At 30.4% G+C, this 15,963-nt stretch overlaps 1 protein-coding gene and 1 pseudogene across 4 annotated transcripts; both read right to left on the bottom strand.

Annotated features, from left to right (window-relative positions):
- Window positions 1–3,233: 3,233 nt before the first annotated feature.
- Window positions 3,234–11,721, bottom strand: LOC139814037 (solute carrier family 35 member C2). 4 transcript variants are annotated; one of them, XM_071779977.1, is made up of 9 exons: window positions 11,575–11,721; window positions 11,355–11,499; window positions 10,530–10,760; window positions 7,148–7,359; window positions 6,975–7,047; window positions 6,629–6,881; window positions 6,290–6,465; window positions 5,747–6,044; window positions 3,234–3,662 (listed from the first exon to the last, which is right to left on the bottom strand). In XM_071779977.1, the coding sequence occupies exons 3-9, from the start codon at window positions 10,737–10,739 to the stop codon at window positions 3,625–3,627; spliced, it is 1,260 nt and encodes a 419-aa protein (XP_071636078.1). In that variant the 5' UTR covers window positions 10,740–10,760; window positions 11,355–11,499; window positions 11,575–11,721; the 3' UTR covers window positions 3,234–3,624. The 4 variants fall into 4 exon arrangements, with proteins under 4 accessions (XP_071636078.1, XP_071636079.1, XP_071636076.1 ...); XM_071779975.1 differs by lacking the exon at window positions 3,234–3,662 and having other exon boundaries at window positions 5,168–6,044; window positions 11,575–11,720; XM_071779976.1 differs by lacking the exon at window positions 3,234–3,662 and having other exon boundaries at window positions 5,168–6,044; window positions 11,590–11,704.
- A 1,024-nt stretch (window positions 11,722–12,745) lies between these two features.
- LOC139814039 (proteasome subunit beta type-2-like) lies at window positions 12,746–15,401 on the bottom strand (annotated as a pseudogene).
- Window positions 15,402–15,963: the final 562 nt, after the last annotated feature.

Here is a 15,963-nt window from a genome sequence, read left to right as displayed (position 1 = left end):
TATTCCTAATGCAATAACATATAAAAATACTACTTCTAAGAACACATAGAATATAGAAAAAGTGCATGGTAAATATAGGGAACGATAGACTTTATCGTGAAGTTGAGATCCGTTCACATAGGTGTCAGTGTTCAATAACTGTGCTCTCATCGAATGTAATAAATAATCGTTCCGGAAACCTTTATATAGTAGAAACTATTAAAGGTATTATCATAGCATTTTCCGGATAGAAAACAATAGAACCTCTATAGGTCGACTCGTATATAAATATAGTAAAATAGAATATAGTATATGTGTATAATAAGTCTCATATAGGGAACGATAGACTTTATCGTGAAGTTGTGATTCGTTTACATAGGTACCAATGTTCAACTGTGCTCTCATCGAATGTAATAGGTAATCGTTCCGGAAACCGTTAAAGAAATCATGATAGCATTTTCCGAATAGAAAACAATAGAAACTCTGTAGGTCGACTCGTATATAAATATAGTAAAATAGAATATAGTATATGTGTATAATAAGTCTCATATAGGGAACGATAGACTTTATCGTGAAGTTGTGATTCGTTTACATAGGTACCAATGTTCAACTGTGCTCTCATCGAATGTAATAGGTAATCGTTCCGGAAACCGTTATAGAAACGAGCGTAGCATTGTCCGGGTAGAAAACGATAGAATCTCTGTAGGTCGATTCGTATATAATATGATAACTACGCGAGTGCAGGAAACGCAATAGGATATAGAACATGTATACGATAGAATTCATATAAAGCATGATATACTTTATTGTGACGATCAAATTGATTCACATGAATATCTATGTTTCTGAGTCTTCTGATAGAATGTTATAAAAAATAATGTAGTAATTTATTATAAAGCTAATTTATTATTATCCAGATAAAAGAGTATAAAATCTCTGCGGATAGATTTCATAGACAATGATTGCTTCGCGAAATCGAGGATCTGAATAGAAACTACAAAACCTCTGTGACAATACTCACACAAGAAACGATAGATCTTATCGTGAATTTCGGATTGATTTACGTAGTTATCACAGTTAGACCGTATTCTGATAGAATATTATTGAATATTATTAAATGGCTGTGGTATAGAAACGTTAGCATTCGTAGAATATGTGTATCGTTAAATGATATTAAGTTTGTATTTAATTGTTCTCGTGTTCGTAGGATTAAAAATAATAAATGGTGAAAGTTATTATACCATATGATACGTCTTCTATTGTTTTGTTGACATTAAGGAATATCTACAATAGAATTATATTCATTACGATAAATGCTCTTTGGAGAAGAAAACTGCATCACATAGGCCAGATAGATTACGATACAATTTTTCGAGAATACTTATGATATTTAATCGTTTTCTACCGGCCTTTTTAAGCAGATACTTCTCTTAGCACTAAAAAAATAATACAGGATAATGGCAGAAATGTATCCATTACATATGATAATATTGCGTTTGATACAGCAATTACAGAAACATAAAAAATGTAATTTACTCTTTTTTATATTTTTTACTTAAAAATTAAGGCTCACCCCCACCCCGCCTACATGTGTACTATCTATGCACACTTATCAGCAAATTACTTCTCTTAGCACTGACACAAACTTGTAAATTGCTCAAACTTTTTTGTTCATAACTTTGAAATAAACAATGAGCGACGATTAAGTTATTAAGTTATTAAGGAAAAATTACTCAGAGTCATGTCCTTGACAACATATGTGAAGGTCAAAATCCTCGGAGGTGGCTAACTTGATGTGTATTTTTATCGTGTGGTTTTTAGAGAGATAGAGAAAGAATTATTTATCGTTTGCATTTTGTGAAAATAATGCATTTACATTATTATTTAATATTTATTTATAAAATATGCCGAAAAAAAATAGATTTGCCAAGAAATAACATTTTTATATGTAAAATATTTATTAAGCTTTAATCAAATTACAAAATCTATCCTCAATATGAGGAGGGATTTGAAACTAAAATTAACTTTATACACTTTTTTGGTACAATACTTTACTATTAACATGTTAAATATAACACATGTGAACTATTATTAATGTTCATAATAATTTATAAGTGTACATAGGATTTAAAAAATGTATATGTTTAAATAATTTTATCCGTTACATTAATAATGTATTTCAACTAGTGCGTTTAAATTTATTATATTGTGCGTTTATTATTAGAAAAATGTTATACAAACATTGAATTATCATTATATTATTCTGGACGCGTGTCTTAAGAGAAATTTTATACATACACAAAAAAAATTTATATATCTATATATAATTTAAACGGATTAATATATTGCAGCAAAGCTCTTGGTCATAAATAATGATCGCGGTACTTTGAAAGGAATGAAGACTCTGACCGCGCAAACATACAAATCTGTGATCATGAGATAAGCCACGAACATGCGTGCGCAATCGAGAGTCTGATAGTTCTGATACTCAAGCTACTTAAAACTTACGACAACGTGGACAAGACCTACTGAGCAGATCTACTACAACTCTTTAAGTTAAGTGATTAATGTTCAGTTGTGTTGTGCTCTAGCACTCGCTCTCCTTTTGTTCATACTAATTAAAAACAATAACATCAATAATAATAATTTATAAGTCTTCATATGTAACAACATTTTTCTAGCAATATTAATACACACGAAGTCCATTCCCGGGAAAAATGGAAGAGATCTGAACAGATTTGAGCAGATCTCATCAGATCCAATCCACTCAGATCTGGTTTGATCAAAATATTGGCCCTATCTGATCAGATCCAATCAGACATGAGTAGATCTGATCCGATCCTAGAGGATAGAGTCAGATATGTAACGAGAATAATAATTTATTATATCTGCTCAGATCCAATCAGACATGAGTAGATCTGATCCGATCCGGTGTCCATCCACTGCAGAAAATTGTTGTTTTTAAATGTTATTTTTTAAATGTGTCACTTTATTATAAGTAGACTTCACGATACAAAAGTTGTGCCGTTCCACGATTTACATAACTTGGCGCAACTTAGCACGACACTGGCGTGTCTGATACCGTTCTTATACCACTGTTCATCAAATTTTAAACACGAGAATCAGATTCCGTCGGATGCCATCTATCGGATACTTTGAGATGCAACATTATGATCTGATCATATATAATTTTATATGACTATATAAGTTTATATGTGATTATATTATTTTATCAGTTTAAATTATAAGGTACACACTTTCATTTTTGTACTTCGCAATTTTTTAAGCTATTCTTATATCCTTATGCGACGATACTATATAGAAATATTACATTTAACATTTCACAGCAAACATATTATATATTGCTAATTAAATCTTTTGTGATGCATTGAATATATCAAATTATACAAATAGAAAAATGTTAAAAGACGTTTAAAAAATACACAAAACTACCACTTTTTAATGTTAATTGTTAACAAATTTGTGGCATGTTATCTCTGGTATATCAAATTTTATAAAGCATAAATGGACTATGACCAGTTTGGGCCCCGAGTCATGGAGTCATATACTGATCAATAGGAGGGTACTCACAAAGTACGAAACCAAGTTTTAATTGCCTAATTGAAGTCTGGCGAGCGTCGAACCTTATCCCTCTTCAGGTTCCTCTTCCTCAGCAGAGCTCTCTAATTATACAAAAATATCGCTGACTGCTGTTGCTGACGCATGGATGTCTTTATCAAGGGAATTAGGCATATCTCAAATATCATACGACTGTCATCATATGCGCACAACACCCAACCGTATGACATCCAAATCCTAACTTCTCTGACATAACGGCACAAATCGCGTTCAGGGACTTACAAGGAAACGTTTGGAACTGTTCTTCACCGATTTTGATGGGTTTTAGGTTTTAGATATGTTGTAGAATAGTGAAAAATAACAGACACGTTTTTCTTTTATCGACTTCGAAGCATATTATGGAGTTGAAATAACCTCTCGAAAGAAATTCCATATATTTGATTACGATCAGTGAATATCTTTGAAACTGTGAGGTATATGGACAAATGTTTTAGACAAAACAGTTGCGGTATTAAGTAATCTCTGTATTCGTGTTTAGATTTTTTAATGTCATTTTTAAACATATTTTAACTCCTACTCTTTAGTGTTATTTTTGCAAAAATATAACTTTTTACAAAAATCTAAATACATACACGATTATAGAGATTAACCTCTTTGTCTAAAATATTTTTTCATATACCGCACGGTTTCAAGGATTCATTCGTAATCAAATATATATATGAAATTTCTTTCGAAGGATTGTTTCAACCTCTAAACAAGCTTCGAAGCAGATAAAAAAATACGTATCTGTTATTTTTCGCTACAACATATACTATTCTACAACATATCCAAAGCACATCAAAATCGAAGAGGGATAGTTCCAAACGTTCCCTTGTTAGCCGCGTTAATACTGTACCAAATACATTCCAGACATTATTTCAATGTTTTTGGTTCAATCTTCTACCGCCGTCATCGCACAGGGAAAATGTGCCCTGGACGCAGAGAAATTAGAAGACCAGTGATACATGTCATAATAACGATTTTCGAAGAACTCTAGCACTCAGGGGATTTATTTTACAAGGTTATGCCCATGGAACTTTTTAATCCTCTTTTGATGCCCTACAATTCTAGCCATGGCCCAATCTGTTCGTCGGGGGCCCAACTTCCGTAAGAAACTGCCCGGGAAAAAAAAAGATTATATATAATTATATATAAATATATATGATTATATATAATGCAATTATATATGAATTTTGTTTCTATATGATCATATATAATTATATATAATTATATATAAAATCATATATGACCATATATATAGTCAATATATATTAAAAAAGAACTGTTAACTTCGATAATAAAGCATTGATAAATTAAGATGTATATTTTTTTAAAAGCTATAGGATTAAAAGTAAAATGATTTATTCCATGTATTATAACTTGGCACTGCTTGACGTGAGATAGTGCCGTGTCTCTTGATACCGTTTTTATACCACTGTTCGTCAAATTTTAAATACGAGAAACGAATCCTATCGAATGCCATCTATTGGATAATCCAAATTTAAAGTTTATATATGATTATATATAATCATATATAATCTACATAGATAAATGCCTTTTATATATAATTTATATATAAATTATATGAACCCATATATAATTATGTCAAATTGTATAAGAAACATTTATATATATTTAAATATATTTTAATCGCCTGTATAATTATATATGATCATATATAATCATATATGATATCATATATATGTACAGAAATTTTGCTTTTTATATATAACGCTACATGAAATTATATATAATCATATATAATCAAGATTATATGTACTTCCATATGAATCTTGTATATATCCATACATGAGTGCATATATGAGGACCCATATATAATTTTATATAAAGAACCAAATTTTTCATACATAATCACATATAATCATATATATTAATATATAATTATATATAATCTTTTTTTCCCCGGGTGGGCATAGTCCTTTGTGATGTAAAATTTGATATCAACAACTTCATTATTGGTTGTAAAATTTACATTGGAAAAATATAAAATGCTATAAGTCATAACATACATTGTTTGGAATGTTCTCCTCAGTAAAAAATAATTCCTCATATTAGGTCTAAAAATTCACAATGTATCACTGTTCTCTGCGTTGCAAAATATCTGATAATATTTGGGTCGAGTTATCACCTTCCCTCAAATCACCATCCTCATCTGAACTAAATTCAGCGTTAAGAAGATTCATTAAAGACGTCGACTTTTCCGTCAGTAATGGCACATTTGAATCAGTTCCTTCTTCGTGTTTAGCACTGTTGCTTGCCATTTTCGATTGTAATTCTATATTATCAACTACTTTCTTTCCTTTAAGCAATACCTTCTGGATAACGTGAAGTATTATACCACCAAGGCACATTAACAATCCTACAAAGTTAAGGCCAGTCATTTGGTCACCTTTCAACACAAAGGCCAACGCTAATGTACATATTTCCTATAAAAAATCAGAAAAAAATGAAATTATCTATGAAACGTTTTTGACATGTTTTTGTTAATAAAGTTTGTAGAAACGTGTAATTATGTAATATTAATCTAATAATCTCTTAATATCTAAATTTTATCTAATCTTGCATTTTTTTAAATTATTGTTTGTAATAGAGATTGATTGTAATAGAGATAAACATGACATGTGTTGCAATATGGAAAAAACCAATAAAATTGAGATTAATGTCATTTTACCTTAAATATTCCCGAGATCGACAATGTCAGACTAGAGGTATAAGTAACAACTAAGAATTCCATCACTTCCATACTAAATGCTAAAATGGCACCTGCTACTACAGCACCTGTAGTCAGTAAAATGCTACCGATATTGCCCCAATCGGTGATTCTAATACCGTCGTATATTCTGCCACCTGAAATTTAAAACATTTTTTTAACTGGAAATTATAATAAGATATTATATTACAACAAACCATAAAATGTTAAAAAAAAGAACTGTTTTTCATTGGGGTGACTTATGAGGTCTAATCAATTGTAGAATTCTATTAAAATTCTGTTGTAAAAATAGAGAGTTACCTTCAAACCACAAAGTCACTGACATTGCGGGTAACAGCATCCAAGGCTGCATATAATACATCATGTCTATTGGATCATGGAGACCAAGTTTGGATCTTTGCATAATGAGTTGTGTCATAGTCCATCGAATACCACTTGCGAATGATGCCAAGAGACACAATATAAAACCAAGAATGCCAAATTGAGTAGATTTATAAGTAAACATTGCTAATCCTCCTGCTATCATCACCACTATTCCTACTAGAGACCACGACTGCAATAAATAGTAATTATTACTTACCTGCTAAAGGTATAAGCTTAATAAATACTTGATAAATACCATAGTTTCATTGAAAATCAGTCTTACCTTTTTCTCTAATTTGAATAGAAGAGAAAATCCAAGAATAAATATAATAGTGGTTGATTTAGTCATAGTGACTCTAGAAAGAAATGTCACGTACAACTAATATATGTAATAAATCATTAACATTTTAATATATATAATATTTTCTAAGTTGTTCTAAGATTTATAATACTTACAAAGATATCGAGATCAATGAAAGTGCCCAATTTGATAAACCAATATCGACACCGCTGGCTATGCCAGGTACCATTATTGAGTAAATTATATTTTGCCATGGAAGATTAATCCGTTTACCATTGTAACATCTTCTAATGCATCTTATTAATGCGGACAGTGCAAATTTTATGACCAAGTGGCAAACTACAACCCCAAGTGGAAAATCAAATCCCTAAAAGTATTGTATAATAGTTGCGTTAATAAATAAATAAATAAATAAATAAATAAATAAATAAATAAATATACATACATATAAACATGTGTGCGTGCGTGCGTGTGTGTATGTGTGTGCGTACGTGTGTGTGTCCCAGAATATTTGGGACAATGCTCGTGTACAGATAGAGCGGATTAAACCGAGTCCAAAAGTCCTGTACCATTTTGCAATTTTCGCAATAGTTAACGAGTTATTAATGATAAAAAATCGCCATATTAGCTCGGCCTACTGCCAAATGCAAGCGCGTGGCGAGATGCGGACGCCCAGCGATCGTACGTAGCCATATATGTATATATATATATATATATATATATATATATATATATATATATATGTATATATATATATATACACATATATATATATATATATGTATATATAGAATATTTCATGCCAAATTGACCTGGGTTTGACCCTCGATCTCTCTGATTTGGTCCGCGATTTTTTATGTTATTGTTCCAACTCTAAAATACACTCAGATTTTTTTTTATAAATTTGATTTATTTCTAATTTTTTAAACCAATATATCGTTGGCCACAATTTAAAAATCTGAAAAAATTCTCAAAAATCCTATATCAGATATCAAAATTTTTAACCCAGCTAGAGTAGGCCGGCGTTCGCTTCTATTTTTTTTTCGAGCTTTTTTGAGCTTTTTCGAACTTTTTTCGAATTTTTTTCGAAAAAAAAAAACGTTGAAAAAATTAGAAGCATAAGTCAATCTATTGTAGGCTGTTGCTTGAATATCTTTATATATAACGCAGGATTTTTGAGAATTTTTTCAGATTTTTCCGATACAATTTTTTTTATTTTGGAAAATTGCTTTAAAAAAATTTGAAAAAATTTGCGTTATATATAAAAATGTTCAAGCAACAGCCTACAGTGGACTGACTTATGCTTCTAATTTTTTCAACGTTCTTTCAAAAAAAATTCAAAAAAAAACTCGAAAAAAAGAATAGGAGCGAACATCAATCCATTTTGGATCAAGGCTTAAAAATTTTGATATCTGATATAGGATTTTTGAGAATTTTTTTAGATTTTTAAATTGTGGCTAACGATATATTAGTTTTAAAAACTATAAATAAATCGTATTTATAAAAAAATCTAAAAAAATTCTTTAAAAAAATCTGAGTGCATTTTAGAGTTGAAACAATAACATAAAAAATCGCGGACCAAATCAGAGAGGTCGAGGGTCAAACTAGGTCGATTTGGCATGAAATGCGCCATATATATATATATATATATATATACATAGGGTGTCTCATTTTAATCAATCACCCCCAAAAAATTTTTTATTTGTGATTCTAGAAAGAAATGCTTCAGCTGAAAGTTGTTTGGTTTGAAAGGGAACATATGATTCTCTAATGTGAGTCGTGTAATATATGTCGTCATTTTCAAGACATTTTGACTAATTTTTTTAATGGAACTTGATTTTTTCCTTGAGATAAGTTGCAGATCTCGTCGAGACGTTTTTAAAACACTATAACAAAGCTCTCTTTCGATAAGAATTTCCTGAGATATTTTAAATATTGTCATATTTTTAATATAAAATATGAAATATCTCGTAAAGTATTAATTCACTTTTCAATGACTTTACATTGATACTTTTATACGTAGAATAAAAAAATAAACTAATTGTTGTAAAAAAAAGAACAGAAATAATTATTTTAAAAAGTTTGATTGCATTTTGTAAACGCATTCAATTGTGCAAAATTGTAAATGTAAAAATTAATTCTATTGTTCACTTCTTTCATATTTTATGTACAAAAGTGTCAAAATAAAGTAATGAAAAAGTAAATACTTTACGAGATATTTCATATTTTATATTAAAGAATATCATGATAAAATTTAAAATATCTCAGGTAATCTTTAACGAAAGAGAGATTTATTATAATGTTTTGAAAACGTCTCGACGATATCTATAACTTTTATCTCAAATCCTATCGGATGCCATCTATCGAATAATCTGAATTTAAAAGTTTAATAAATATAATGCACATTTGTTGTGTTTATATATGGATATATGTAATCTACGTGGATAAATGCTTTTATATACCTATGATCCTCTTCTAAAAAGGAGATGTGAAGTTTATTGTTGCCGCTTTTCCGCGATGCCGATTGGTTCTCTTGCTGCGCTTACTTCATTTGCAGCTGTCATTGTATATTTTGACAGTTGTGTATAATAGGGTTAATAGTGAAATGTTAAAGATAAATAGCGCGCGCGTAGCGCGCGTCTGTAGTGTCTAGTTTATATATAAATTATAAGAACTCGTATATAATCATGTCAAATTGTATATGAAACATTATAATGTTGTAAATTCGGATTATTCGATAGATGGCATCGGATAGAATTTGTTTCTCGTATTTAAAATTTGACGAATAGTGGTATCAAGACACGGCAGCGTCTCATGCCAAGCAGCTTCAAGTTATAATATGGGATAAATTGCTTCACTTTTGATTCTATAGCTTTTGAAAAAATATACACTTAATTTATCAATACTTTATTCTTATTGGAGTTAACACTTCTTTTTCAATATACATATATTGATTATATATGGTCATATATGATTATATATATTTACATATATTTTAATCACCTGTATAATGATATATGGTTATATATAATCATATATGATATCATATATAAATACGGAAAAATTTTGCTTTTTATATATGCTTTTTATAACGCTACATAAATCAAGTCCAATTTAAGAAATTAGTCGTCTTTAAAATTTTTTGAAAACGATGACGTCTACGACATAACTCACATAAGAATCATGTTTTCTCCTTCAAACCAAACAACTATCGTCTAAAGCATTTCTTTCTAGAATCACAAATAAAAAAGTTTATGGAGGTGATCGATTAAAATGGGACATTTGTGTGTGTGTGTGTGTGTGTGTGTGTGTGTGTGTGTGTGTGTGTGTGTGTGTGTGCGTGCGCGTGTGTGTATATATAAACAATAAAATCTCATAAGGATGAGTTGCATTTTCTTAAAACAAAATGAATAAAAATTTTTAGATATATATATATATATATATATATATATATATATATATATATATACATTTTTCTTCATATTAACCAAAACATGTAAAAAGTTATCATTTTAGGTTATCAATATAATTACTCACATATGTATTGTAAAGCCATGGATTATAAAATGTAAGGCTTATCGACAAAATAAAGTAAGCGGAGATCAATAAAAACACGTGGGATGCTATTCTCCAAAATGTAGGTTCTGGCTTCGTCACATTTTGAAAATCTGGAGCATTTTGTGGCAAGTACTCGGATGTATCAACATCATCTCTAGCAATTTGGTATTTTACATGTGAGCGTGTCATATTCCCAAAGTAAAAAAATTTCTAAAAAAAATTAGAATACATGTTTAGCAACACAAAACTTGCTATGAAAAAAAAGGCAAAAAAGTAAAATAAAAAATTTACAAATACAAAAATTTACAAAGATTTATAAATATTTGTCTCATTTTATTTCATACTATATTATCAATAATATAGAAAATAAAAATTTTTATTTCTATATTTTTCAATAATGTTTTAATCAGGAATAGGAAACAAATATATTCTACTTTGTATAAAATATGCATAAATACATTATAATAATTTTTAAGACACATTGCATATTTTTTTCTGTTTAAAAAATTACTAGAAATTATGATAATTTTAATACAAAAAAATTTTCTAAAAAAACTACGTAGTAATTACAGATGTATCATAGTTTCAATATATATAATTCTCAAAATAACTGCTTTCATTATTTTTTAAAAATTTCACAAATAACTTCTTTAAAGTAAGAAGATTCTTTTTGCTTCAAACATTTTCTTAGAATAACGAACAATTTTTATTAAATAAAGTTTATTTTGTTAGCATCACTGATTAACACAATAAGAATTGTAAAAAAAAATTATAAAATTTAAAATAAAAATTTGTGAAACGCACCGCCTTGTTATAAAGCCTTGAGTCTAAAGAGATTGTAAGCAAACCATTGCGTGACAATTACTGTATACGCGTCAATCGTCCGGAAAGGAAAAGTGCCCATATGCCTGCATATGTTACTCACAATACCATTACCACTTTCGCTTGTCTGAAAAAAATAGAGATTAAGGGATAAATTAAAAGGCTCGTCGATTATTTATTAAAGTTGCTCGATCGTTCTCACCTTGATTGTTCTCACCTTGATTTCAACATAAAAGTGTGAGAAAGTACCGCGTCAACCCTAACCTATATAACCTAAAATTATAGCGCAAACACAACGCTGTTCGGCTGTTTAGACACTGTTATGGAGGGTTTTCATGGACAGTAAAATGCTGTAGCAGTGAACAGCAGTTTAGTAATTTCCTAGAAATTTTATAGGAAATTACTAAACTGCTGCTCGCTGCTACTAGAGTACTAGAGTTCCTTGAGTTAGGACAACCTAGAGACCCTATAAAGAAGAGGGTCTCTATGACAACCCAGAACAACCTCAATGAAGTTAGCCGGACAACTTCGACGACTTCGACCACTTCGACTTAAAACATTTTTTTTACGAATCGTTTGTTAGTCGTTTGTAAGTGATTGTTAGACTAATTTAAACATTTGTTAGTTAATAGGTTTTATATGTAAACACGAAAATAATTTTTAGTGTTTTAATATAGCCGATAAATATAGAATTCTTTACAGTTTTTGTTTCAAAACGGGTTCAATCCAATCAATGCGGAATCGTTTGTTGGACCCGAATAAACAAATTAAAATGTTTGTTGGATCAGGTTTCGATAAAAAAGGCGAAAAACTGTATGTGTTCTGTCACAGCTTCATGATCTGCACATGCGCATCCTCCGTGGCCGCACGCGCATGCAAAAAGTGCGCGAATTAACATATATGTACTTATAATGCATTACTTAGGTTTCTCTCAATTTTAAATAAATATATCTATAAAATATATTATGGTCAAAGCCCGCGGCAGTTTTAGTATTGACTGGTCAATTCTGCGGAATGACTGGTCAATCGTGTGGAATAACCAAGCGTCTTGATTCAAGCAGTTATTAGTTATCACGCTGGGAGTTTGATTAGTTTTATTATGCGGGGGAAGGGGCTCCCCTCCTATTTGCCCAGACAGCACACGGATATCCGAGGACATCCATAAGACGTCCTTTAAGGATATTGAGAATGTTCATAGGCCTTCCATTTAACGTCCTTTGGACATTTTACGGACGTCTATTGTGAAATTAGTGGACATGCTTATATCCCTAAAACATGTCCAGGATATCCGATGGACGTCCTATGGACATGATAAAAGGAAACATCCAGAATTGTAATTTACATTAAAAGGGTAAAAACAATGAAATATATATAAATATTTTAAAATAATATATTTATTTTAAAAATTATATAAAATATATACATATATGTATGTATCCACACACACATACACATGCACATTGTTAAACGTATTGCACACACGTATTGCAAATTAATTAAAGAAAACAGCAATTTGTACAAAATATTTATAAAAACTAATGTTGAAATTTCAATAAGGGCGTTTACTCAAATTTTGTAAAAAAATTCTCAGATTTTCTAGAAATTTTACTCCAAATTCACACTTTTGCATTGTTTAAAAACAAAAATGATTCAAAATGAGCAAAAATAAAATAAATTCACAAATTGCATGTGCAAATGCAAATGTTTACAATAAAGAATATGTTTTATTTTATTTTGCTTCTTTGCCTGCCCTTTCTTTTGCACGTCTCAGCCAAGTTTTAATAACTTGCTCAACTTCTTTTCAATTTTCCGCTGCTTAGTAGAGCACTTTCTAAATAAAAAAAAGATATAATATAGACAATTATAATTATAAAAAAATTAAAAATTAAATTTAAAAAAGATATAATATAGACATAATTATAATTATAATCATTAATTGAAGTTGTCGCATATGACGATCGCGAACGTCAAATTCTGCAAATAAAAAATAAATATGCAAATTCTGCATATTTACCGTAATTACAACCATGCAATTATAATCACTGATATTTTTATTATCAAATTACAATTAGATCATTTATTCCTATAATGGAAATATTTTTAATTCGGTATAGTTAAACGGCCTGACTGGCAAGTTTTATTAAGTATATCACAACGACGTTTCGACCACTAATTTGGGTCCTTTTCAAGTTATTTTAACAATGCTGGAATGAGAGAATGAATGAATATATAAGAAATTTAAAAATTAAAAATTAAACAACATTACGCGTTGAACGGATTTACGATAATATCGGTAAATAGGACTTACATGGATCATTGTGCGTCAATTATATAAAATTCGTGGCGGGTCGGAAAAATACGACGGTCTCATGTGAAGGCCGAAAAACTAATGATACATTATCGCAAAATACAGTAAACATAGAAGGAGAACTTAAAGTGATACATTATCGCAAAATACAGTAAACATAGAAGGAGAACTTAAAGTGAAGAAATTATTCGATCATAGACCAATGGTAGGTTTTCAGTGTCTTTCTGTGAGTTGATTGCCCCTTTATGTTTTTTAATAAATAGCATTTCAGAAATTTCACGTTTTTTTAAATTTTGTTCTTTGTGTAAGATTGTAACATCCTGCCATTTGAAATTATGGTCGCAATCTGTTCTATGCTTACTGACGACCGAATGTTGGTTGGGGGGTTTTTTGATATCTGCGCGATGCTCTTTTATACGCGTTTCTAAATGTCGCTTCGTTTGTCCGATATAGCATGCATTGCAATCAGAACAGTCGAGTTTATAAACGACATCAGTGCATCTCTTGATCTCCAATTTATCCTTCCCTTTCCTGATTAGTGTATCCATTTTCTTAGAAATATTTTTCCTACGAAAAGATATAAAGTGAATGTTTCTTTTATTCTTTAACAACACTTTCCACAACAAAGTTCTTAGCTGTAATTGGCTGCTTATCTTTAATCCCATGCTTAGATATCTTTTAAACTTTGAAATTTGGCAAATTAACGATTAATCGCTTCTGAATGTCTCGAACGCATTTCTTCAATAATGCATATGCCTCTTCTTCGATACAATCTACAAGAAACGTTTCTATTTAATATCTTTCAGCTGTATTCTATTAATTTGTTCGCTGTCTTGTCAATGCCTCACCATATTTGTGATATCTGTCTAAAACAGATGTGGAGAACATCCCGCCATATCCGTGAGTCGCGTAAGGAACTTTCACGCAGGACGATAAGTAATCGATATAATGTATAATTCTGGTCCTGAATTGTTATCATATGGTCAGTAGCATATTGACAAAGTATGGAGTCCTGTTTCTAAGATAATCGGCTATAAGATTTCTCCTTTTGAAACAAGCCGCAGCTTTGGGGGACAATTCGTAGCCATTTCGCATCTTGTACAGCTGAATATTCTTCTCAATGTATTCCGAAAACTGTATTGTATTGCCTGATTCTCTGAATATTGCCAAGACAAGTTTGTCAGAGATCTTGTGGATTTTATGTTCATCTGTTCATTCAAGAAACGTTTGTTAAAAAATAATATAATAATTCGTAATGATTTGCATAATAAATAATTCTATATCTGCATAATTTGTCAGAATCATTGTGATTATTATTTAATTGTTACGACGGCAACTCCAATGATGAGGGTTTCGTGGTAATGTAAAACGTGCAGATAAACATCTTACCGCTTTTCATAACTATAGTAGATTGTGTAGTTGTCATATCCGTCGCAATTAATACGAAATCTGTACACTAAATGCCAATTAAGCACTTCATTTCCATGATACGCTTCTGTATTCTAGGTTATGGTATCCACCGTCCGGAGAAATATGTCAAATGTGTAATCGAACAAACAGCGCATTCCAGCGCATCTCCTCCACATGCTGCCAACGCACACCAAAGCGCGAAGGCACATCCGTGTGCTGTCGAGTCGGTCGAGCGTCCGAATGTTTCCGAGTCTAACCGAATTTTGCCGAAATTTGGGTCTATTTCCCCTCCCGCGCTATCACCTACCCCGCAGGCTTACGCTCCGTCTATCTTATCCTAGGTCTAAGGTTAAAAGTATCTCTAAAGTCTGACCCAGCCCCCTGGATCTCAAAAACAGCTTTAGATATGGAAAAATGTTTTAGATACAAGTTGTAGGATATTAAGGGGGACAGATGATAAAAATATGGAATTGACTTTGAGCGATTTTTTCAAGGCCAGGTCAATGTGATCCATATGTTTCCTTAAATAGAATATCCCATTTTTTATTGCATACATTTTCCTCTGTCAAAACGTTTTCAAAACACTATATAATCCCATACAGCACAAATTAAATGTTTTCAAAAAATATTTCTAAATATTTCTATAAAAATATTACAAGATATATTTTAAAATAATTTTAGGAATATTTTAAAATAGTTACAAAATCGTATTTTTGAAATATTAATTTAATTCTACATATTTAATGTTTTATAATCTTGTTCCAAAATATTTAAAAATATTATTGGTTCTTGTTAAAGGGCTCTGTATTGAACTGTACGAGAAAGGAAGAAAGCAATACCAATTGAGATCAATAATTCGTTTATAATTGTTCA

Source organism: Temnothorax longispinosus, chromosome 6, assembly GCF_030848805.1.
Source record: "Temnothorax longispinosus isolate EJ_2023e chromosome 6, Tlon_JGU_v1, whole genome shotgun sequence".
NCBI lineage: Eukaryota > Metazoa > Arthropoda > Insecta > Hymenoptera > Formicidae > Temnothorax > Temnothorax longispinosus.
The sequence above is the reverse complement of the archived record's forward strand: the minus strand, read 5'-3'. Positions and strand labels throughout refer to the sequence as shown.

Excerpts from the sequence above, each read along its gene's own strand:
- LOC139814037 (XM_071779975.1), bottom strand. The coding sequence starts at position 10,739 with ATGACACGCTCACATGTAAAATACCAAATTGCTAGAGATGATGTTGAT. Across the intron at positions 7,360-10,529 it reads CATGGCTTTACAATACATAT|GGATTTGATTTTCCACTTGG; the intron begins GTGAGTAATTAT and ends CAATACTTTTAG. Across the intron at positions 6,882-6,974 it reads TATTCAAATTAGAGAAAAAG|TCGTGGTCTCTAGTAGGAAT; the intron begins GTAAGACTGATT and ends TATTTATTGCAG.